This window comes from Gallinula chloropus (genome assembly GCF_964237585.1).
Source record: "Gallinula chloropus genome assembly, chromosome: 7".
NCBI classification, from domain to species: domain Eukaryota; kingdom Metazoa; phylum Chordata; class Aves; order Gruiformes; family Rallidae; genus Gallinula; species Gallinula chloropus.
In genome coordinates, this window is record NC_140092.1 from 18,825,583 (window position 1) to 18,850,161 (window position 24,579).

Below are 24,579 nucleotides of genomic sequence, written 5' to 3' on the forward strand. Positions count from 1 at the left end.
ATAATAATATAATGACAGGATTTTTTTCTCACGTTTTAAACACCTCTGCTGTTACTTACAGCACCTGTAAAGAGTTAGAGTTGCCCTGTGTTCCAGGTATACCTTGTTGCCCTTATGGAAAAGGTAAGCTATTTTTGGCTTCGTAGTTGGGGAAGACTAAGGAAAAAGCAGTTATATAAACCAGTGTACCAAATGAACATCACATGAAAGATCAGTCGGGAGGTCTTAGCTATCAATCTGAAATCACCTTGGTTCTTGCTAGTTAAAACCTCCCTTAGTGTTTTCCACAGGGAGAGTGCTAAATAAAAACAGGAGTGCTGAAATACGTGCTCAGCTTGATTTGTAATGCTGTTCCTACAAGCTTCCTGTCATGTTACAGTATATCCTTCAGAGTTCTCTGAAAAAACAACAACAAAAAGCCAATAAAACCTTTCTCTTTGGTGATTTCATGGCTTTTGTTTCTTCCTCAGAGAAGATCAAGTCTGGAGTTTCTCTGACTTCGTCTGAAATTGTAGGCATGATCAATTTGTTTAAGAAACCTTGTAAGTACTCGACTGAATCTGTAGATTATGGAGCACATGATGTCCTGTCATTCGAAAGCTCACTGCTAAGTTGTTGTGGCTTAGTCCGGAGTACTTTCAGCGGGGAGCTGGCTGAGGGGAGAATGTGCTGTGCTTCTTGTTTTTAAGCAGGAGCTGCTGCTAATCTGTGTGCTGCTTTTGTCCATTTTTACAGCAGTTGTAGTCAACAGCGTGTGTGTGTGTGTTTGTGTGTGCGTGTGTGTGTGTGTGAGTGTGTGTGAAGCGGAGTCCGTCCAAACCAAAGAGGTTATTCTGGCTTATGTTTTGCAGGTAGTTCCCAGTGGCATCACTGGGAGCTGTCTGCACCACCGTGGGGAACTTGACTCCCCCAGTTTGTGTTATGTCAGATGTTGTGCTTTACCGTGCCTTTTGCAATGGTCCTTTTCATTGATAAAAGTTTAGAGTTTATAGATTTAAATTTTCCTTTTTTTTGACTAGAAAAGCATGTGCTCATTTAGGATCATCCGGATTACTTTTCAAAGTTGTCAAAATGTTTGCTGTTTTTAAAGCTTACTGCTGTGGTTCTAATTTCACTAAGTTTTCCTGTTAGCTGTCAAATATTATATCTTTCAGTTGCACTGATACTGACTTACATTATTCCATTTTTATTTCTTGTATTGGATTTGCAGAGATTATTTGACAAATTCAGAATTGATTTAATTTAAATGATGGAAATGGACTGAAGCAGTATTACGTTTGTACCTGTGTGCCATCAAGCAGCAGTGCTGGATTAATGTGATGTCCTTCTGTTCACCTCGTTGTGCTGGGGCTTGGGAGGGGGTGCGGGGGGAGGGGGAGGGGGGAGGAGGGTTTGGCCAAAGTGTTTATCATTAAAAGGATTTGCTTTCAACATGAGATGATGGTTAACATCTTCAGATGACAAAAGCTTTAGTGTGCTTTCAGGTTTCTTGATTATTCGTCTATTCCAGTTCAGAAGTAAAGAGTATCTCTGTTTCCAGTGGATTGCATGATGCTCCACATCAGCTGAAAAGGCATGAAGAGGGGAAAAGGCTCTTGTCTGATTCACTGACTGCCCAAGCAAGGTGTGAAGTCCCACTGTCACTGATGGTCAGGTCAAATGCTCTGCCAGGGAAAGAAAGGAGAGAGGAAGGGATGTAAAAAAAGCCTTTACTTCTCAACAAGTTATTTAACCCTCTCTAAAGGATGGAAGAAGTAAGACTCACTTTGCATGTACTAGTGAGGAATTCATGTAGGAAGAAGAGACACAAGTATTTGAAATACCTGGCTAGCTCTCTATTGTCATCTGTTAATAATTCACACAGCCCTTTCATTTGTATTTTGCCGAGAAAAACAGAGTAGGCTTGAAATATAAAGAAGCTCTTAACTTCCTTTGTGAAGGAGTGGGAGTACAGTGTGTCCATTCAGTACAAAGAAAGAATTTACTTGTCTGAAGTCTTCAGACTTTTTTTAGTTTTCTTTTTGCAAGCAACTTCACCAGTGGCATTGCAGGAAGGGAAGGAAGCTCTTTCTCATGTGGCTTTTACACTTGTGTTAGGTTACTATTAGTTAAGTCATAGCTGAGCTGAAAATGCCAGACACAGACTTTCCCAGAATTTGGTGCCAGCTTTTGTAGAAAACCATTTGCTCTGCAATTACCACCCAATAAAACGGTGCATCAGTGCCTTGTCTCATACTGGGGGTTGTGGTTGATCACTGTACAGTACTGCTGTAAAGGCTTACAAATCCCTGGCAGCCAGCTGTGGGGGACAAGTCTGATTCGATGTCATGTGAGTCTCTGAAAGTCACTTTTCTAGGAAACCTGTGTCCACAACTGCTACCTCTTTTAGTAGAAAAATGGCTGGCTGAAGTGTACTTGGGTTCTCTGAGGGTACCTCTGTCTCATGGACAGGATTTAAAGTAGAGAAGTAGAGAATGTCTACAGTTTGCCAGGCTCCTGGCTGAGGTGAGTGATGACAATTTTGCATGCCTTGGCGGTTGTGTTTGAAGAACAGGCTTCTGTGCTAGAGCTTCACTTTGCCTTTGGTTTCAATCCCTTTTCTGTCCTAGTATGTGCAATGATTCCTGAACTCTCTCACCCAATCTTTCTCTCTCAAAACGGGTTAAGAGGAAAAAAAAAATGAAAATATTATATTATGCTGTTAAAACCTTGTTGGTAATATCTTACTTGGGTTATTTGTTTGTTTCTGATTCCTTATGAAGCGTACAATTCACGTAAGACCTAAGTATGACTTACCTACTGCATTAGAATTAGGAGAACTCTAAAAGATGATAACATATACATCCACTAATACACTAGATAGGGCAGCAATGCTTTTCATACATGGAACCTGAATTTCTAATAGCCCGTGGGTGGAGACAGCCACTAATTGGCTAACTCAATCATGTGTAGCAAAGGCATTAATTATCTTTGCTTTATAAGATTTCTTCCTAGTTCTCTTTCAGAAAAGTTGGAATGTGTGGTCTGACTGTCTGTCCCCATGAATCAGGAGTGAAATTCAAATTACTCCTCTGCTGCTAGAGCAGTCTGGCTGCTGCTGGAAATGTGACACTCAGCCAGGTGGAATTCTTGTCTGCACCAGCCTTGCCATCCCTGCATTCGTTTTTCCTAATTACAAAACAACTTACATTTAATGAGTTGCAATTAATCAGTACCTTTTGCTTTGCTACACATATAAAATTATACTCCCGGTAAAATGCTTCTTGAACTAATTAGAGATCTCAACCCAGTGTAGTTAGGAGACTTCTGTCCTCTAGTTTACTTGTTTCTCATTAAATAGATTAAAATCTCATCTCCTCACTCCAAATATCCAATCTCTTCATGTTCTTCTTCACCCATGGCAGACTAGATGTAATTCTTATTCTGGAATGCCTTTTCCCTAAAAAACCTGTCCTCCTTAGCCTTGTCCCATTTCGCAATGTAGCCTAAAGCGAGGAAGGCCAGCTGTGCTGTGGCTGGCTACCTTTGAGCCAGCTGACTCCTCAGATGCTGGAAGATAGTAAGAGGCTAATTCTGCTGAGGGTTCTTGGGATGTCCTGAAAAACAGGTCTGATGGCATGGTTCAGGAGGGCAAGGTGAAGAAGCACAGCTATTCACAGCGAGGTTGGGTCCTCAAAGCCTACCAACTCTGCCACCAAGCCCATTCCAGCAGAGGAGAGCAGAATCCTGCAAGGCTGCCTCAGCAGCTGTGCCCTTGCCCACCAGCACTTTGGAGGGCTTACAGCTGCTTTGCTGTTCCCCACTGTGGATCTTAGCACAAAACCAAAAACATTTTCAGAAAAAAAGCAAAATAAACCTCCTTCCCCCTTCAATCGGGGCTTGTTCTGCTAGAGGCCAAGTCCTGGTGGTCATGACTGAATAAGGACCAATATCTTGTGAGCTGCTGCTTGGGTTCTTGTCTGTGCTGTTAGTCAGCGCTGCGGTTCCACCGCAGCTGTGAAGGGTGATGCCGTCTCTGGCAGAGTTTCTACAGCCAGTTCTTGTGGCAGGTGGAAGAAGTAAACTAACTTTTGATGTTACAACAAAGTTACACAGATTGCTGCTGTCTTCTTGTCCTTCTCTGAGACATAAGGCCTTGCAGGAGTTTTCAGAGCTGTCCTTCCTGCCCTCTTCCTCTGCCCTAGTTTAATTTCAGATCCTTTGGTTGACAGGCTTCTGGCCTCTTTTACAGCACTGCACAGTGCACATGGTGTCCATGCAGGAGCATAGTAGTTACAGGTAGATATCTTGCTGCAGCTTCTATCCTGTGGCCCTTTCCACTTCACTCTGAATGTTTTATTTAAATAAAATTGAGAAAACACTTCCCTGTGCTTTTGAAAGAACTTGGTAAAAATGTTATTGTATTTTTAAAAGTAGTTCAAATAATTTTTGTGGCAAAGTAGTGAAATATCTTTTTTTTTTTTTTCTCCTACTAATGAATATGGACATACAATGCCAGGTAGCTGTACGTATTCTTTCAGGTTTATTTTTTCCAGATTCATCAGTGACCTGCAATGTGTAAGTACAGGATAAATTTCATGTGCAGAAGCATTAAGTGTCTGTGCTCATCTTTGTTTAGTGTTTGTTGGAATGTTAATAAAGCAGTGAATTCTCAGGCAGTACAGCAGGTTATCTGTCTCTAGTTATTTTCAGTTTACAGCCTGAAATACTTAAGCTCAGACTTGTTCATGAGCATCAGCTGGCCAGAGGAAATACACACAGCAGTAACTGTGACTAAGCACAGTAGCCAGAATTGCATTTGCTCAGAGTAATGTTTTCTACAAACAAATTGCAAACCTTCCGTATCCCTGCATATATGTCATGCCTATATGATCAGGTTTTTAAAAAAGCTGATACATCAAGCCATACTGAAGATTTGGAGGGAGATTGTGCCTTTCTCGAGGCACAATTGCATCTCTGTCTCCTTTTTTTGTTCTGATGTGGTGTAGTTGTGCATTTTCTGGTTTGGCTCCAAATAACAGAAAAGCAGGAAAAGGAGGAGCTGGTGTTTCTCTTGTGATTGAGACATACCCTTGGATGAAAAATACTGAGGAAAACGTTGCTCTGCATTGGCATTATAGTGTGTTCCTGTCCCGCAACTGGAGACTGGCATTTTTATTTCTTCCATATAATATTCAAGATTTGATCTTATAAAGTGAAGACAAAGGGATGAAGGGGTGGTAGAAGCCTGCAGCTTAACTGGTACATTGTGCAAAGTTACCTCCATATAATTGGCAGTGCTGTCATTTCATACACCTAAACTGAACAGTTCTTTGCTCTGACTGTCCTGGGTGGGTGTTCCTGAACATATGGCTTTTGGTCTTAAAGAAGTACCAAGATTAGCACAGTCATTTAAGAGCATCGTGTTTTTTCCCAAAATGCAGTAGAAAACCTGGTATGGGGGTCTGGGGATCTGAGCAGCACAGAACACTGGGATAACTGTTCTCTTCACCTGGGACTTTTGGCCACAGATGTTCTATATGCCATCACGAAAAAGACTGTTCACAATGCAAAGCAGCAATGACTGTTGTTTCCATACTCACAGTCGATAAATCTTTCAGAAATGATCATGTGAGGGAAGGCTTCAAGAAGTGCAACCTGGATTTGCTTTGAGACACTTTGCAGTATACCAGCTTCAAAAAGCATCAGGGAGAGAGATGCATGCATCTCTTGAAGCCTGTTGGTCACATAATGGAAGCTGATTATCTTTATAGACTTTTCCTTTGGCTTGCTTATTATTTTTTGTGCTGTTAGAGAATTCTTTCAAACTGGCATTTGCTGTTGTAACCCTGGATGGTTCTTTACAGAGATAGGAAAATAGTTTCATCTGCCACATGCTTGTAGTCTAGATAAGAGTAGATATGAGGCAAGTAAAAAAATGTTAAAACTAGATGAGTATTTGCCTCTTTGTTCTTTTGTGACATCATGTCATCCATTCCCCCTCCGACCCTTTACCACCTTTCCTTTCTGGCTCTTCTTTCCAGTGATTGCTCCTTTCAAGTCCTGAGTTTTAAAAGTAGAGCAGAGGTATCAAGTGAAAGAGTGGTTTATTGCAGGGTGGCAGGAGAGCTGTAGTGTCAGAGAAGCCATTAGGGAAGAGAGCTAAATATGGTTTGGTCAGCATGGACTTCCTCTGAATCTCATTTTGAGCTTAACTGGACAGGCAGGATACCAATTCCTGCACCAAGCTGCTTGCAGGGATCCAACATGTGCTTCAGCACCTGGGAAACAAGTGTTCAGAGCTGCTGGAATGGACTCCCACATCCCTGCTTGACAGTCAGGCCCTGGCACTAATCAGCACCCGGAGCAGAATTTCTGTTTCTTGCTCTTGTCACTACACTGGAACAGCTGGAGGGTACCTGATCTGCCAGAAGGCACCCTGCTCAAAGGACATTTTCTGCAATGATGCTGCATCAGGAGATGTTGCGCTTGGCTGGTCCCCTGGGCTTTTATGGCTGCTGTAACCTCACAGAGTACAACAGACACAACTTGCACTCCCAACGTCCTTCCAAGTCTTATAAACTGCATACCAGGGTATTTTCCATTCTCAGGTTCACGTCGATGTCATATCCTAGACTCCACAATGCATTCATTTCCCTTGGCGGTAGTTATGTTTAATCATCCTCACCAGCACAGAAAACCTCATGCTTGGCCACCTGAGTCCCCTCCATTCAATTTTGTTCTGGGATATAGTAAATTGCAAAAGAATTCCAGTGTGGGCAGGCGACATTGGAGACATAAGCGCCATCTCCTTTCTCAGTGAAGTTTGATTGTGTCTCACTCATGTGGCTAAAGTTGATGTATTTCACCAGTTTAGTGGTGATAATGCTTTGTAATCTCAGCACAGTGAGACAGTGTCTGATTAGTGTGGTCAGTCACATCCCAGCCTGGCAAATCCTTGCCTGGAACTGAACCAGCATGAAAATGGGAAAATAGGTTTGTTTTTCTTTGTTCCCTCTGCCTAAAGGAAAGAAGATGTCTGTTTGTCTTAGTTCAAGGGATAGAAAGAGTTTTTCTTTTGTGCAAAGGCCTTTTTAAAGTTAAATTATTTTAGATATTTTAATTTAAATTTTTTAGGTTTGTTTTATGACTGCTTTTCTTCTCTTTAAATTTGCCGTCTTCATGAGTACTTAGTTGGCTGGTGTTGAAAATAACACTGCTTCTACTTATTGGTGGCTTATATTAATAAATATACTCAGTGTCAGCAAAATAAAGTCAATGATAAAGTACATCTATTTAAGTATTTTATGAAGTGAATATCGTTAGTTTTGCAAAGATCAGAAGAAAAATATTCAAGATGTTTTTATTTCTTATATATCTGTAGGGAAATCTAAGCTAGAAAATTTAATCAGACTTTTCTTGAGGTTAGCAGTCAGTAAGTCCCTCTAGTTGATGTCCAGTTTCCCTGTTTTAATTCTAGAAAACAAAGGCAAACCATGATCATCTCAATTCTTCAGTTGCCTCCAAATAGCAAGACCTCCGCTGGCAATGCACAGTTTGTATTAGTTTTGGTGTATGTTCTGAGTTTTTCTTTCTTTCTTATTAAGTAGCAGCAGAGAAATATCTTCTTATTCTGCATATTCTATTACGTTGATGACGAGATGAAGAATTGAGCCTATTTTAAGCTCCATTTTAAAAACAGATCAACTCTAACATTGCAGTTCTTCTCCTGTAACAAAAATGTCTTGCATGCATCTTGTGGTGAAGACAATCCAGGCTGAGGGATGTGGAAATGCTGCTATGAGCTCCCTGTCCTGTCTTTGACGCTGCTCTGTGAAAAAGCTGCTCAAAATTTGCCTTTGTGGTTCAGCCTGTTGCCTGCTTCCCACGTCAGAACAGGTGATGAGCGACCAGTTCAGGTTTGTAAAATGCTCTGAAGTTTGAAATACGATACTAGCATAACTCAGGATTAATGCTAATGATTAATTTTGTGGTTTGTCTTCATGGCCTGCTTAACCTCTCAAAATCCTGTTGCTGAAATTGCTGGTGACAGCGTTGGTTGAGCACTGTCTCAGATGGAGTTTTTCCCTTCGTAGCATTCAAGTCAACACTGGGATACCAGTGTCATCCTGAGGCTGACAGTTGCCAGTGTCGCCAAACTCAACAGTGTCAGGGAAAGGTGGAAATGGCCACCTGACCTTGGCACTCAGAAGGGACATCCATGGTGGGCTGGGAAAACAGCGTCAGGAAGGGAGGTGAAAGGGCAGGACAGTGTGCAGCGTGGAGGTGAGGCTGTGATGCTGAAGATGTAGAGGAGCAGGAGGAGTTGTAAGCTGTGCATGAGTAGGGGGAAAACCTCTCTGATTTACTGTGAAGATCTACAGAGGCTTGACACGTTATGATATTATGAGGATCTGCAGCTGAGCTTCTGGCTTATGTGCCCAGGAGTGGAACCTTGTCCCTGAACAGAAGAACAGAGAATGTTGGACAAATAAGGCAAACTCACAGACTCTGAACAGCTGTCCTGAGGCTTAATCTGGCCACAATGAATGACAAGTTGTGCAAAGAGCATTTGTTTATCAGAAGGGGTTAAGTGAGTTTATAGGAGTTGTTGGGAACGGAGAGGGTTCAGCAGAAAGGTGGAGGAGGAGTCATGAGGAGCAGAAGATGTTCTTCTGTCCTGGCTCTGCAGAGCCTCAGCAGAAGCAGGGCATGGTTTTCCCAGGCTTTGGAGGGGAGCACAGAATGTGTTCTTCACCTCTTGTGCTGCTGACTGATGTTATTGCCTGTGATGTTTCGGTGACAGGCCAGCCTGGGGAATGAGTGCCACGGTTACTTCTGACCACATTGTGCAGCAGAGGAAGATGGTTGAGGTTTGGCTTTCTCTAGGAAAAAAAGACCTTAAACAAAACAAAATCCTTCCCAATTTCTCTTCACTGTGGCTTCCACCATGCAAACATTCACTTTGGTCATTGGTTTTTTACCAAATTTGGCTGGGGGATTTCTGAATGTCACAGTTTTTTAAGAAATAGTTTATTTTCTTTGCTACCTAGCTGAAAGCTGTACTAGCATGATTTTAGTTCTGTGAAATCAGAGATTAGTTATTCTAGACACATTGAGCCTGAGTTTAGTTTTGACTTGGCTTCCAGATCACTCAAATATGTGGTGATTTGTTTTTTTTTTTTTTTACTCATTGCAAAATTTAGAGATCTTTCTGGGATTCCAAGCCCCTAAATTTGGGTAGGGGAGCTGGATTTACTGCCTCCCACTCATCTTTACAAAATACGACGAGGGAATTATTTTAATAATGTTTCCACTGCAGTGGGTGGCAATTCAATTGGAATAAGATCCCTTTTAATCTCGTTTTTTTGTGTATCACTTTATAATTCTCAGAACTTTAAAAGACAAACAGGCATAAACTAATCACTTTGGTTTTTAATTAATTACTTATTACTGTTCTGGGTAGTGACACTCCTTTGAAAGTGCTCCATAACTTTCAGTTACAGTGTTTGAAGCAGCTGCATGTCACAGTATGTCTTTACTGATTTCAGCTTGTGCTAGGCAGCAAAAATATTGTATCTGATTTTGCACCATGACAAGAAATTTTTATCCAATAAGATTGCCCTTACATGACATTCAAGAAAGAATTTGTTCTGTGTCAAAACACCTCAGCAATGTGTTAGTTTGTTTCTTCCTTATAAAAAAAAAAAAAAAAATCCTACTCCTCAATAGATTGGATGTACCTGCCTGCTTTTGCTTTTAGCCTTGATTTATCAGCACATGATGATTTATTAGCCAGTTGGCTCTCCACCCCTTGCTCAGGGGGTGTCCCCTAGCAGTTCCAGGAGCGCTTTCCATAGGATATTTACTTCCTTTGTAGTTGCACTGCAGTGCCGGCTTATGTTTACCCTGTGATCAGCTGGTGGGGACGGATCTGTCTCCTCACCCATTTCTAGCTGATTGAGGCCAAGTTATTAGAAGAACGACTCAGCAATATGCCCTAAATGGATGAGTTTGTACATAATACTTCAATATTGCCTCTCAATTCTGTTACCTGAGTTCTCCAGCCACCTAGTCTTTCTGGCATGGCACTCTGACTCTCCTCTGAGTTCAGGATGGCTGTCAACTTTGTCTTGTTGATAGATGCTGGTACAATGCTGTTCACGGCTGTGCCTTATCACTGAAGAGGTTTGGTCTATGAGTTTCATGCTCCCTTCATGAAAATTTACATTTTCTATGATAAGGCAGTAGTTTATGTGAGGATTAAATGCACCTTTGCTCACCAGTAGGAAAAAAGTTCAAAGTGGCATGATCTAGAAGTAGCTTGTGCAGTACAGGACTTGTTCTAGGGACTGGAGGGGCAGAAACAGCAGCTTATATAACACAGTCCCCTGCAAGAATGAACTTAGTAATAGTCCTTTGAGTGTAGGATCATTGCTTGTCAGCAGCTTGTGCCAACCTTGAGGAGGTACAAATGACCTCCAGCAGCTGGGGAGGGGCAGCAGGGATGTGTTTGGTCAACCAGGGTTGTGTTCCTTGGACTTTAGAATGCACTGCAGCCAAGTCTCAGGCAACTGTCTTTGCCTTTGGGCAACTTGGCCAGAGGTTCAGGTTTTAAAGGTTTCAAGTGGGAATTGTCTATAAGAAACGAATCTGCTGAAGAAACCCCATGCTTTACAATTTGTTTTCCTCTGAGAAGGAAATAATGAGCCAACATCTCTTTACTGCCTTGACCTCAAGTGTTTAATGCAGATCTGGAAACCTCAGATAAAATCCAGTGTACCAAAAGGGTCTTCTATGAATAACTTCAGTTAATAAGTCTTCCCTAACAAAATAATTTTTTCCCTTTCTGTTACATAATGGATGAGTGTTTTGTTGGTGAATCAGAAGCTCTTCCTTTCTAAAAGTCTCACATGCATCACTGAGCCCAGAGCTATTATAAGCAGGTTTTATCTTATCCCATATGTTCCGCAATGCAGCCCAGCACCTCAGTAACATCTATCTCATCTACTTAACCCTTCTGCAAATTCCCTTATACATAGGAACTCAGCTAGGTACTGTCACCGTGCTCAGGATGTGCATCCCAAGTTGTTTTAAACCCCTCAACTACGCACTGGATAGCATGTACCTGGGGCTCCTTCCCTGGAAAAGGAGGAAACTCTCTGGTCCCAGTAATGTTTGCTGACAGATTTTGTATTGACTTCCTCATACTGTCTTCCCTGCTGGGAGTCCCCAGTAACCCCAGCCTATCCCACATATTCCCAAAGTGACCTGCTTGCTATAGGTTTGGCTGTGATTTGCAGAGATCAGCATCTTCCCCATCCCTAAGGTGCTGTGCAAAGTGGTGAGCGGGAGAAATTAGGGAGACAGGATACTGGTGTCAAAACGAAAGGTTGGGTGAGGAACATGAGGCTTTCTGACCTCTAGGACCTCACATTGTGATACTTAAAATAAGGGGCACAGAAATGCAAAGGCTGACTGGGAAGACTTACGTTTATAGAGGGAGAAAAGAGGAAAACAGGAGCTCAAAAAATAAGAGAGGTGAGACCCTTGCCAGAGTAAATGAGAGTGAAGAAGGGGATAGAAGCAGTATTTACACGGCTCAAGTTCTTCAGAATAATGTCATCTAAACATTTCAAAACTTCTTTACTCCTCCTCACCATTAATATCTCTTCCTCGCCACTAGAGACCACCGTGACAATCCTCAGGTAGCGGAGGTTATGTGCTTTTGCTTTGAAGTGAGTAAAATTAGGTTCTACTTTTCCCTGTTACTTCCTTATTGTGTTTGAAATAGCTCTCTCCTTGCTCTGGATGATAAAGTATATTACATGGTGTTTGAACATTAATAGACTATTATGCTGATTCACGGGCTTTCCTATCAGCTGACTGTTTTAGCTACATGTGGTTTCTTTGGAAGATGCACTTTGGGAGGAAGAAAAATCACAAAACAGTCTCTTGTTTATGGAAATGCTTTTGCTTCTGCAGGTGGCAAGGGAAAACAGACATTTCTGGAAAGTAAGATTGGTTCTTGCTGTATTATGGATACTTTAGGTAGTATTACTAGTTTATATCAGGTAATCCAAGAATATCTCCTCTTCTCTGTGGGACAAGGCTTGCAAGACACAGTATCTCTGATAAGATCACTTGATACTCTTGGAGAAACCAGCAAGCATCAGCATGCTATTTTTAATTTGTTTTGCCTAGGTGTTTCATGAGACTGTTGTGGCTGCACAAATTACTTGCCTCTGATCCCTCTCAGTGTTTTTTTCATTTAATGTTTCTCAGGTATTGATTTCATTTCTGGTCATATTAACTCATCTTACCTCCATCAGCATGGGACTATAGTGTGCTGTCCACTTTGGGAGTGCTGTGTGCTATTGCTCAGTGTCTCATGCAGTGGAACTCATTGCTGGGAAGCTATGCCTCTGAATCTGAGCATCAGTCTTTCTTTGTGTCAATCTTCATTCCCTTTGTGTTATCTTAAGTGTGCCCATGGACTCTTTGGTGTTTGTGTCTGTTTTGTCTGTCTGGACAGTGTCCATCTACCAACTCCAGCTTTTCTTCTAGCTACCTACGGAAGAGAGGGCAATGGACTGAGAGCAGGTCATGAAGGTAGAAAACAGCCAGAAAACAACTTTCCCCAAGAAAGTTTGTAGAGGACAGGTACGGTTGGACTCAATGATCTTAAAGGTCTTTTCCAACCTAGTCATTCTGTAATTCTGTGAGAAACCTGGTGAACCACCATAGGTACAGAAGCTCATGCCTATTTTAAAACATAGGAACATGGTTAAATGGAGCAGAGTCTCTTGTCCCCTCCTTGTTCCCAAATTGTTTCCCTTTCCTGGAGGAGTGGAGGTTCCTCCCTGGGGACCACTGCTCCTGGCACTAAACACGAATGTATCTGCAGTAATGAGCAGCTCTGGGGACTCAAAGAAATGGATGTACTGAGGCATGGAGCGAGTGGGAAATCTGGAGGCGAGTGCCAGTCCTGGTTTGCATGGGGAAGCTCTGTGCCCTACAAGAACAGAATGGGCAGGAGGGAGACAGGGTGGCTTTGTTGGTGTGAATCTGCAAAGCAAAGGAGATTGTGCAGATGCATGGCCTGCCCAGGGATCAACAGGGCACTGTTTATGGTTGCAGATATCCTGAGTTATTTGAAGAAGAGCATTAGTAAGCATAACATTAGCTTAAAATCAAAGTGGGGTAGTGTTTGGTTCTGTTATTACCAATACTGGCAGTGTACATCATATCAGCCTTTTTGTGCTGCAGATATTCTAGATGTCAGTGGAGTTACCTTCGTACCAGTTCCCTTTATCACCTCAGCTTCTGTGCTGTGCTTGCAGCCCAGTATCCCCCCTGCCTTTACCCTGCCATGCAGTTCTTAATGCTGTGTGCACATGGGTTTCCATTCTCTGTATTCTTCATAGAAAATCCTATTCAATTTAATAATTCATGTCCTCATTAATCTAGGCCGTTACTCCATATTTTCCAGCCATTAAATTCACCGACAAGGGACATGTTATTTTGGAGACAGCTCCTCTACAATGTCTCATACTAGAGGCAGGTATTACAGACAGGTGCTGCATTTCATGTAATGAACAACTGTCTATGAGATCTCTGCAAATCCCATTGCAAAACTGACGTCTGAAAAATCTTGGCCATGATAACTTTAGATTTCATAAGCCACTGTAAATCCTCCTTTTATTTTTCCCTTCCATGATCATCTTTCTACCTACCAGCTGATACTTTTGCTTGGCCAGGTCTCTTCCCACAGGTTTTCTCACCCACTCTATTGTGAGTGCCCCCAGCACTGCAGCAAGGAGGAAAAGCTGCAAGGAGCCACCAAATTGTTACATATTTAGCTGTCTTGTCTATGGTTATGTGATGCTTTCTGTTTCTTGTGAGATGTTTACCTTGCTTGAAGATTATTTTTCAGATGTTTCCAGTGGTGTTGACATCTCTCCTCTGTCCCATCCAGTGGTGTACCCTCACCCCTGCATTGTGCCTGTTGTTACATTGCTTGCCCTGTTTCCAGTCACTTCAATCTCTTCTCTCAATAGCAGCAGCAGTTAAATCCTTATTTGACCTGTGCTTGTCTTGAGGTCTCAGTGAAGTTTTTGAGAGGCATCACAGTCTAGGAATCCCAATGGATCTGGGTGTAGTTCAGCTACAAGCTATCTTATGGGGGTTTGTCTGCTGGTGTGTTGCTGAGGCTTTTCCAGTTGAAGCCCACAGTCTGTGCCTGATTTACCGGCGACAAAGCCCAGTACACCAGCCTCCATCTTTCTTGGAGAGCACCTTAGAGTGAAATAGAGCATGGGAGAGGAATAGCTGCTCCTGTTTGTCTCCTTTCCATCATTGGAGGTGAAGGGACCATGTGCTGCCTTCGTGACGCTGGTGCTCTCTGCTTAGGCACTGTGTTAGGCACCACATGTCTTCATGCAGCTGACAAATTATATGACAGGTTAAAGATTATTCTAATCTGCTCTGCCACTCTTCTGGAATAAGCTGAGAAGGGAGCATTTGCCATATGTGCTGTGTTATTCCAGCTACCATATCCAACCTTGTTTATCTGTCGCCTTCACACCTCATGTTTTTCTGTGATTCAAAACTGATTTACTATTAGCTGTTTACAGTGACTTGAACACAAGAGGCTTGTAAAACAGACGGGAAAGAGATTTAATTGCTTATTGCCAGTGTTGTCCTGGGGCTGGATCTGTAGGATTCCTATTCAAGTGATTAAGGAGAGAAGCAAATGGCCTGTGTAAGCAGACTTCTTCCCTGGCTATCTCAGCAATTGTCTTTGACACAGATCGACAGCGATGAATATCCCAACCTTCAGCCTATCCTATCTCATTATTGTTTTCCTTTCAGCAGTATAGCAAGGCAGGAGGAATGAGAGTCATGTTTGAACTCCAGCATTAGAGATGCAAAAGGCTTTTGTGCACAATGTTGTCTCGTGCATCCAATGTTTGAATGCCTTTTTGTACTTGTTTTACTGTCATAGGAAGCATTTCACCCTGTAGGTGATATCATTGCACAGCTTCAGAGTCTTCCTTGGAGGTATGGGAAAATGTGGAATGATGATCCACATCTTCTTGATGTGGATCAAGATGAACTCGATGATCCTTATGGGTCCCTTCCAACTCAAGGTGTTCTATGATTCCTCCATAAGAACTTGTGAAAAAATTTCTTAAGTAAGGTAATGCCTGACCACTAAGGCGAAGTCTCCTTAGAAACCTGGAAGGGTTGTTTGGTCCTTAGCTCTGTGTCGGTAGGATGGGGGATAGCATGTGCAGCCTGTGCAGGGCAGGGTGTTGGTTTTGCAATGAGTCATAAAGCCTAATTTAAAGAAATCATGCTTACTAATGTGACAACTGTGATGATGGGGTGTGGAGCGTGGAAACAGCTAAGGGACATGTTAAATCACACGGAGAAAACCAGATCTTGGCTGGAGATAACCATGTTGGCTTTCACCCATTTTGATGAAATGAAAGCTGTGTTGACCTGTCTTACTTGTTCAACACCTAGAGTCATAGCTGGTGAATCAGTACAGATTTGGAGTTGATGAGGTAATTCACAGTTATATCTGAAGACCTCCCAAAGGGGGTAGTGTGGATGAATGACACAGTGAAAACCTTTTTTAAAAATGTTGTAGTTGCATTGATTTATGCAGGAAATTACCCAACAGAAGTGGCATCACACAGCCTTGCTTCTCAAAGAAGGCTGAGGAAGCAGGCGAGGTGTGAACTGTGGCAAAAAACCACCTCTTTCATCCAGTCTTGTGCCTGGTTCTGATACTTTCTCTCCTGTATGCTCTACCATTTGATTTATTAGTTTTTGCAGGCACTCTCTGAAGTGCACGAGGGATTGGGGCAGCTCTGGCCGAAAGCAATCATTTCTTCTTCTCTCTGCATGACTGCCTGGCTGTCTGTTGGGGTTTTTGTGTAAGAATATATTTCTCTGAAGTCAGAATTGAGCAGAAAGCAATTGGTCTGGCTGGAGATGTTGTGGGCTGGTCAGCTTATGGAAAGCAGAGTGAGGGGACAGGGAGATTAAACCTCTGTCCTACGTTTTCCTCTGCACTGGTAAAACTGCTGCTCCAGTGGTTATTGTTTTCCTCATCTGCTCATTGTGGGTCAGCAGTTCTGGATTGAAAAATTCTAATGCTGGGCCTGAATTTGAGGTTCGTAATTCAGGTGATTATCTTTATGCTGCTACTGGGATGCCTTGTTGTCTCAACAAAGTGGCACAAATGATGTGCATCTTGACTGCCCAAGGAGAAAAATGATACCTGTGTAAACTTCTCAGGGGTCTGTAAAGAGATGCAGAATTATGATCTGTTCTGGTTTTGAACTGTAATTTTGATCTAGGTTTCCTGCTTCATCCGAAGTCAGGTACAGACAGAACCAGGTTTACAAGGAGTAGCTTTCTTGCCCTGTGTGTAAGTTTGGTCACATCCCCGGGTTCAACGTGTGCTCACCGGCACCATGTTAGTTTGGAAACCGCTTGTCACTGGAAGTAGCTACATCACAGTGTGCTCAGGCATGTTTTTCTCTCCTTGAATACCCTGTAATTGATGTCTCCAGGAACTACAAAGGGGTGACACCCTCATGCCTTTGCTGTATGCAGGTATGGCAGAGTGGAGTGTAAAACCCAGTGTGGTATGGAAGAGTCCTAATGCACTACAGAATATACTTTTTGTATTTCCTGGCCAAACGTTCCTACAGGGGCTGTCCACGTACTTTGCAACTGGCAACAGCTCATAGGAAGAGTAGAGTGTGCTGAGGCAGTACATATGCATGCATCCTGGGATAAAAGCACTTACAGGAATTTAAATAGCTTATGAAAATATTTGTCACCAGTGCATCATGATGCTTCTCAAACTGGATTATGAGAGGAGGCTAAAAGTTCGTGGAATTTTTTTTTTTAAATAGCGTAAGTAGATTCAGTGCAAAATTTAGTAGAGGCAGAAAAGAAATTAAGCTCTTTGACAGTTACGATGTTTTAGAAGTTCTTTGGTTCATCCCAAACCAGAGAAATTAACCTCTTCTTTGCAATGGTTAACGAGAAACTCTTGGTACTTCTTTTTACCAGGTGTGGGAAAAAGAGTTCAAAGCTGCATTAATTTTCTTCAGCCTTTGGTGGAAAAAAGTTGAGTTTTTACCTGGTTAACGTTACAATTTCTTGTTCCTGCCTTCATGTCTGTTTTGTCTTTTTGCCGTGCTTTTTTTGGTGCAGCTTTTAAAATGTAACTGTCTCAAGGAAGAAATGCTTGGTCAAACTCGGTCCTCAGTTACTTTGGGGGAAAAAAAAAAAGTCAGACCAATATATTGACTTTGCTGATAGAAAGCTGGATGTTTATTGAAGTAACCCACCAGCAAACCAACAGAACTTTATCCTGTTCTCTTCATTCACTTGCAAACTGACTTGTCTAGTTATGGGGCCACGTAAGTAAAATAGAGTAAGTAATTTTCAATTCCTTTCAATTCAAGGCAGAGGATCCAGCACCTGCCAAAGTGGGGTGACCAAAAGAAGTGCTTGTCTTTTGGTGAAAAGGTCAAAAGTGTGGGGTAGAGCCTAAAAATGAGCCTCAAATAATAAACATTATATAAGCTCTGGCTCTACAAAATCATCCTGCCACACTGACACCTCCAAGCAGATCTTTAAACCCAAGAGCAGATGCTTTAATGCTCTTATGTTTGCTTTGTCAATATGACGCGTCAACAGCGAGTCGCAGCCCTGCATTTACATGGCAAGCGCTGGGCTGCTTCGGGCTGCTGACTTGCTCTTTGACCTCATTCTTCCTTTGAACCTGCTGCTGGGGTGCGTGCTCGAGAGCCGTGCTGAGGCACCACGGTCCCTCAGCCTGGTGCCTGTTTGCCTTTTAATCCACAGACAAGAAAAAAGCAGGCAAATTCCAGCCTTTCAAGAAGCTCTTCGGCAAGAGGAAGAAAAGAGAGCCCACCTCGGACTGCGAGGAAGCCAAACTGAAGCCCAGCCACTCCTTCGGCAACGTCTGCAACGGCACTTTCTCCTCCGATGAAGAGCCAAATGGTGGTCTGAGGTAAGCTCACCTGGGCCTGCTGCCGGCTGGCAGAAGAGCCCCTGCAAATGCAAAGCTTGCTCTTTATGCTTTTACTGGTGTTAAGTATCAGTTCTGCCTCTGGTAAGTGGTATTGGGTTGTATGCTGCTTTTTATAATGGGTGTGCATCCCTGTCCCACCTCTGAATGTGAGACCCACTGCTGCAGACCCCAAGGTCTCAGCTCTTGTGTGCATTACTTCTTGGGTACGTGCGTCAGTGAGCAAAAAAAGGAATCCCTTGGTGAATTGGAAATGAATTTGAATCCTGCTCTGTGATTTAGCAGAACTCCATGGCAAACACCTGGGCAGTGGTACTAATGGCACCTGTGTTTTTAAAACTAGGGGAAGGGAAGCTCGGACTAGCCACTACAGATACTTTATTGTGTAATTTTCCCTGCAAGGTTGTGTCTCTGGGTCAGGGTGGAGATGTCCTCTTTCAGTCTATCCCATATATCTTTTGCATTGGAACCGGGATCAACAAACGGGCTGCTTTTATTCTGATCTGAATTGAATGTAGAGTAGAAGAAGGGAGAGGAGGCAGAGAGGCACCTGGAAATCAGATTTTATTCCAGAGACAAGAGGGGACAGGAGGAAAATGTGAGAATTTGCTGCAGAAATGATGGGCGAAAGAAACTACACAGAGTTCAGTGGTCAGCGATCTCTAACTAGGAACAGAACAGGGGAAAAAAAACCAAAACAGAAACAAAAACCACACCCCAACAACAACAACAAAAAACCCAAGACCAGATGTGCAAACTAATTGGGTCAGTAACAGTGACTTCACTTTCCAACTGTCTCAGAAAGGTTAGTTGGCTCCTGGTCAAAGCCTGTTTCTTTGGAAAAAAAAAAAAAAAAAAGGGAACTGTTTACACTGGGGAGTGTGAGTATCTGAAAGGAACAAAAAAATTCTGAGAGGACCATAACTCCGTACCAAATTCCTCTGCTCAAGAGAAAAGTGTATCAGAAATATCACCCTGTGCAGTATTTTCAATGGTGCAAAATCACAGCTGTGAAGAAGGGTTTTTTTTTTTTTACTTTAAAAAAGGAAAGTTTCTGGCTTTTTTTTTTTTAATTTTTTGATGTTGTTGTTCCATTCAGTGAAGTTTTGTAAGTCCTCAGTTTCCCCGCTGGTTCTGCAATACAGACATGTACAACTCTTTTGTTTGACCCAACTTTCCCAAAAATCCAGACAGAGTACAGTTAGGCACATGCAGGTGGAGAGGTGAGTGACAGCTATTGTGTTGCATTGCCTGTGTGCATGATGCTGAGCGACTGTGGGAAGTTACGGTACCTATTGCCTCGAGAGCAAACTGGTGAACAAGAGCAAAAAATAAAAGGGCATCATCTCACTGTCAAGGATTTCCCATTCAGCTGAAGATTCAATGCTGAGCTCAGGAACAAACTGTATGGGAACTTGTCCTGTTCAGTGGTGAGGGTGTGGCAGATGCTTGTGAGACTGTTAAATGCTTGCATTTATGAACATATTCATTTTAATAATTAATAAAAGCATTAAATATAAAGCTCTAGTGGAGTAAATCAGATTGCATCGTTTAAATCACAGGGAATTAGCAAATACGAAGGGTCCCACCTCTCTTCTCAAGTGGAACTTTTCTTTCTGTGCCTTTGATTCACTTTTGCTTTAGCCTGCTAGAAATGCTCAGTCAAAACTCTTGTTTTCTCTGTCAGGCTTCATGGTGCAATTGTGAGTGGGATTTGATAATAATTTTCAGTGTGCAGGTAGCATTTGTGACAATATTTATCTTACAACAAGCATAGATGTTCACTGAACTTCATTAGATTGCTTGGGGGGGGCTTAGTTTTGTCATCCTTTTATGTTTTCAGCAATGCTGCTTCCATCCATAATGTTCTTTCTTGGTCTTTAGTATCATTTAAAATGTTTTTAAATTGAATGCAGAGATAAACTAAGTAAAAAGTGATACATGGTTGTCCACAAGTTGTCTGACATTAGATACATCACCACGTCTTCCATTTACCCATTAGAAATGGACCAGAGCACATATAACTATCTAGTATTCTGTTTATATAAAGCCAAAATCCTGAGTAGCTTTATAAAACCACCTCCTTCAAACTCTTTAAGTATATACAATTACCATATATACAAAAGCTTAATAAAAGTTCCAATTTTGCAGCAAAGCTCCAGGGATGCTCCCATTCCCTTAATAGAGCTACAGTTTTTCATCAACCTGTAAAGTATGTTAATTTATCTGCAGACATTTCATGTGGACTCTTTGTTTTGTTTTGAGGATGGAGAGGTTATTACTTTGCAAAGGTATTAGGGAACAAAGCCGCTTCAGGAAGATAGAGACGGGAAAATAAATGGGTACAAGCTAAATAAGAGATCTGTATTGCTTCCAAGACCTGAGCTAGTGTTTCAGTGCGTGCTGTATTGGCTTACAAGCCTGCTCAGAGCCAACACCTGCATCTCTAATAGATACTGTGCTGACTGGGTGATGCAGATGTACCAGGAGCAATTTAGGTAATCTGCATATGGTGTAGGTTGACTAGCTGAGTTGGAAGCAGCCCGAGAGATCTGCCTGTCCATCCTTTCTTACAGACACTTCCTGGACTCATCTGATGCAAATACCTTGCTCAGTCTCTTGATGTATGCGCGCTTCAACCTATTTATTCATCCATGTTGTTTTGCAGTTCCCAAGTGGGAGGTTTGCTACTGCAATTTGTCTTGCCCTGCCTTGTGAAAGACTGGAACTCTTTTTCCCGCTTTTATATTGCCCTTCTCAAGTTTACAAAGTTAAACCTGTATTCATTAACTTTCTGTCCTAACCATATGAGCCGGGAGACAGAAGCGCTTATTACAAGGCAAGCTAAATTGTGTTTCTGGAGTTTCACTGAAGTCTCCAGAAGCCTCTGTTCTGAGGCTGTGATTTGGCACTTTATAAGATTTCCTATTTGTCTTGTTTGTCACAGCTGACACCAAGCAAGCATTGAGAGGATGTACCTGAAAGGACACCTGTGCGGTGCCCTACAAAAAGTTTCTAGCTTTGGACTGATGTGCAGAGGCAGCAGGGAATTACAATTTTCTTACAGAGGGTAGAGAGCCTTTACATGGCCTGAATATGATACTTCAAAGGACCTGGAAAGTAGACCTGTTGGGTCTTTAAGACTCATGTATGACAACATCGATCATCTTCCCAAGAAAAGTCTCTAACAAATTTTAGTTTTTTGAATGTGCCTGTCCATGAAATAGGACCCCTTTATTCCTAAATCCCCATCAAGCTTCACATAAACCCAGCAAATACCTTGTCAGGCCACCTTCATGAAGTCATCCCCATCACAGCAAAATCACTTAAAGATCATAGTTCTCTTTATACACTGAGAAAAGCTGTCGGTGAAGAAGAAAGCACGAGAGTTTTCCTGACTCATGAACAACTTTCAGATTTGCTGAACCCTTGTCAGCATGAATTGCTATCAGGACTGGACTGTGAATGCCCCAGCTCTTTGCCCAGCAGAGCTGAGCTAAACTGTACAGCAATTACTACTCAGCTAGTGAATTTAGCTGCTTCTCTGTTTGTAGGGACCACGTGCACAAGCAGCATGACTTCTCCCTGTGTTGGTTCTTTGAAAATGGCTCATTTTGGCAAGCAAAGTTGCTATTTGCTATTCGAGCTGTATCCCTGCTGCACTTGGTCAGATATTTCAGAGATATCACATAATTGCACTGATGCCTTCTACCATGACTGTAGAAGACTGAGGCATTCCCTTACAAACATAAAGTTTAGTTTATGACAGTTTCACCAGAACTTCAAAAATATCTTTCCTTGACCTTTGTCCTGACATCTTGCCAGCAAACCTCAGCTTTAGAAATGTAAACTGGGCATATGCAAAACCGAAGGAAAATCTTTCAGTAATTTCTGCAATATGTGCCCAGCATCTGCACTCGATGACAGGCTTCACGTGGACTTCACGCATGTATTTTGCACAGTTCTCATTACTGGGCTGTATAGGTAAGCAATAAATTGTTTATGGACCAAAGCTGGGGCAAGGAGCACAGCGTGATCCCAAGCTGCATCAGTTTTATTGCTTGTGCCAGGAAGTTCCCAGGGGGAAGGCCCCAGGGTGGCAAACGGGGGCACAGTGCCAAAGACGCAGCACAACTCAAGCCACGCGTGTGTTTGGAGCTGCAGGCTTTGTGAGGGGCTGTCCCCGTGTAAGACTTGAAGTTTCCCAAGTTACTCTAGTCAGTCCACCTGCCAGTGCCAAGGGTGAATCTTTCCATTGGAAAAGATCAGAAGAAGGGCTGGGGAGAGAGGGGGGAGAAAATAAAATCAGCATTTCATTGTCATCTTAGGAGGCCTTCATTTAGTAATTTCCTAAAGGTAATGTTCGTCACAGGCTGGGCAGGTTGGGTTGTTTCACTGGTGGCCTGTATCCAAATGCCACAGACAGTCTGAGCAAGGAAAGGAGACAGTGGTTTTGTACCAGCCATCAGTGTTTATAGTGCAAATTTGGCTTCTCTGTGCTTAAGAGAGGCTGAAGTCAGTGGGAAGAACGTCAGTGGTGGGTGGGACTTCCATGGCATGGGGCACCTGGATAGCACATTTCTTGGAGGATAGTTGACCAGTACTGTCCCTCCCCAAAGTACATTCTAGAAGGAAAATTACATGATCAGGATTTTGATCAGCCAGTTTAGTTTTAGTTTCAGCAATAAATAAATTCCAGACAGCTGTTACTGTTTATCTAAGAGGTATTTGATCCGTAAAATAGAAATTTTAATTTTAAATTAAATTATATTGAATTTTGTGCCTGAAAAGGGAACAAGCGCAAATTTTCAGGCAGAGAAAGGATAAGAAGTGTAGCTATCAACATGGCTAAATTGTGATTTCTTTAAAGTGGAAACCAATGGTGAACTGCAGAGGTATGTCAAGGAGAAGGAGGAATCATTTCATGAATTCTTTACTTATAGGAGCAGGATTAAGCAGGATTAAGCAAAGAGTTGGTCCTCTGCAAGCAAGGAGAGAATGATGGCAGCATGGGGGAAAAAAGCACTGGGTGGAAGTTTGACATTGTTTTCAGCCAGTGTGTACTTTGTTACTGTGAATGCAGCTTGCACTGAGTTCATGCTTACACAGACAGCAGGAATTCTTTGTGAGAATACGTACAACAAACAATATGTAGGTTCCTCTGGAGGGTGCAGATTGGGACCTGTATTATTGTGGTTGTTTTTAGAGAAGTTGATGAGAGAGGCTTGTTCAGTGCTCAGCCACCCTCCCTGTGACTGTTCCCAGCTGTGGATTTACCTCAGGAACCAAAATTATTCATCTGATGTCTCTAAACAGTGTGTTCATCTTGGGAATTTCTGCGGGTATTTGTGGTCTTCTACTCCTCCAGTAACAGCATATTATACAAGTCAGGTCTAGGAGGTGATACAGTTTGCCTGTTATTACTCATCTCTTGTGTCTCCATTTTAGTTTCTGAATATTTAATTTTAATTTTGCCTTCCATGTGAATGAGAACATCAAATGTGGCCTTGGTTACTAACTGCTGATCAATGGCATTCAGTCTCGTCGTCATAGAGACTGGCCTGAAAAATGAGAGTGACTGTGTGTTCCTCATCTCTCTAGTGACTCTTCTATATTGCTCAGGTAATTATCGACATGTATTGTGAGAGAATATGTGGCGATTGATTAAGTAAGGCAAAAAACCCTTTAAAAAATCATGAGAAACTGCTTGTTCTCTTTCCTTCTGGTCTTTGTGTTGCCTCTTCAGCAACACCAGCCCCTGCTCTGATGGCACATTCACCTTGCAACTCAGATTTCCACCTCAGTGGCTAATGCGCTTCACGTGAAGAGTCTCTCCCATGTTACTTTGGTAACAGTGAAAAGAGTAGGAGAGGCATTATGATTGTTTTTTTTCCTCAGCATTGTCTTGTAGTATCTGTAAACATGTAATTTGCTGCAGATGACAGTCCAGCAGCAGGGCATGAAGATTCGCGTTCCTGCCCAAGGCCACCTCATGGATTTCACTAAAGGCTTGATCCCAAGGTAGTGCCTGCTTTTGGCATCTTGTTTCAATGGACTCTTGTAAAGCAAGCATATTAAAATTAGTTGTTTGCCTACGGTCTGTCACAAAATTTCCCAAAGTGGCTCATAGTATTCTAAAATCTTGATAAAGTGAAGCCTTGCTTCTACCTCCAGCTCAGACTGGGGAGGAGTGGGGAGAAGGGAAACCCAACAACCTATAACTGATAACTTTCAAGAATCTGCTTTGTTAAAATAGGAAAAGTAAGAAAGCTTTATTGGATGTATTGCTTTATTAGCTGGTAGTATACTTACGTGTTCATAAATCCCTGTGAACTGAAGGTACTGGCTAAACATAAAAACAACCAGACCTAGAGAACCACAAGCATCTGTGTTTTGGGTCCAGGGGAATGTCCCATTTCCTTCTTGGACAATTTCAGCCACTACTTTGGCACATTTGCATGAGGATGTGGCACTGTGAAGTTCCAGATGAAGCAATCTAGATCCCAAAAATGTTA

At 42.3% G+C, this 24,579-nt stretch overlaps 1 protein-coding gene across 1 annotated transcript in view; it reads left to right on the forward strand.

Moving 5' to 3' along the window:
• Positions 1-517: 517 nt before the first annotated feature.
• Positions 518-24,579, forward strand: part of CRACD (capping protein inhibiting regulator of actin dynamics) — a gene marked incomplete at both ends in the record, with an annotated part of 54,759 nt that continues 30,697 nt past the window's right edge. The window contains 2 exons of the mRNA XM_084266634.1: positions 518-542; positions 17,878-18,046. Coding sequence (XP_084122760.1) covers positions 518-542; positions 17,878-18,046 — 194 coding nt within the window. The remainder of the gene's footprint in view (positions 543-17,877; positions 18,047-24,579) is intronic.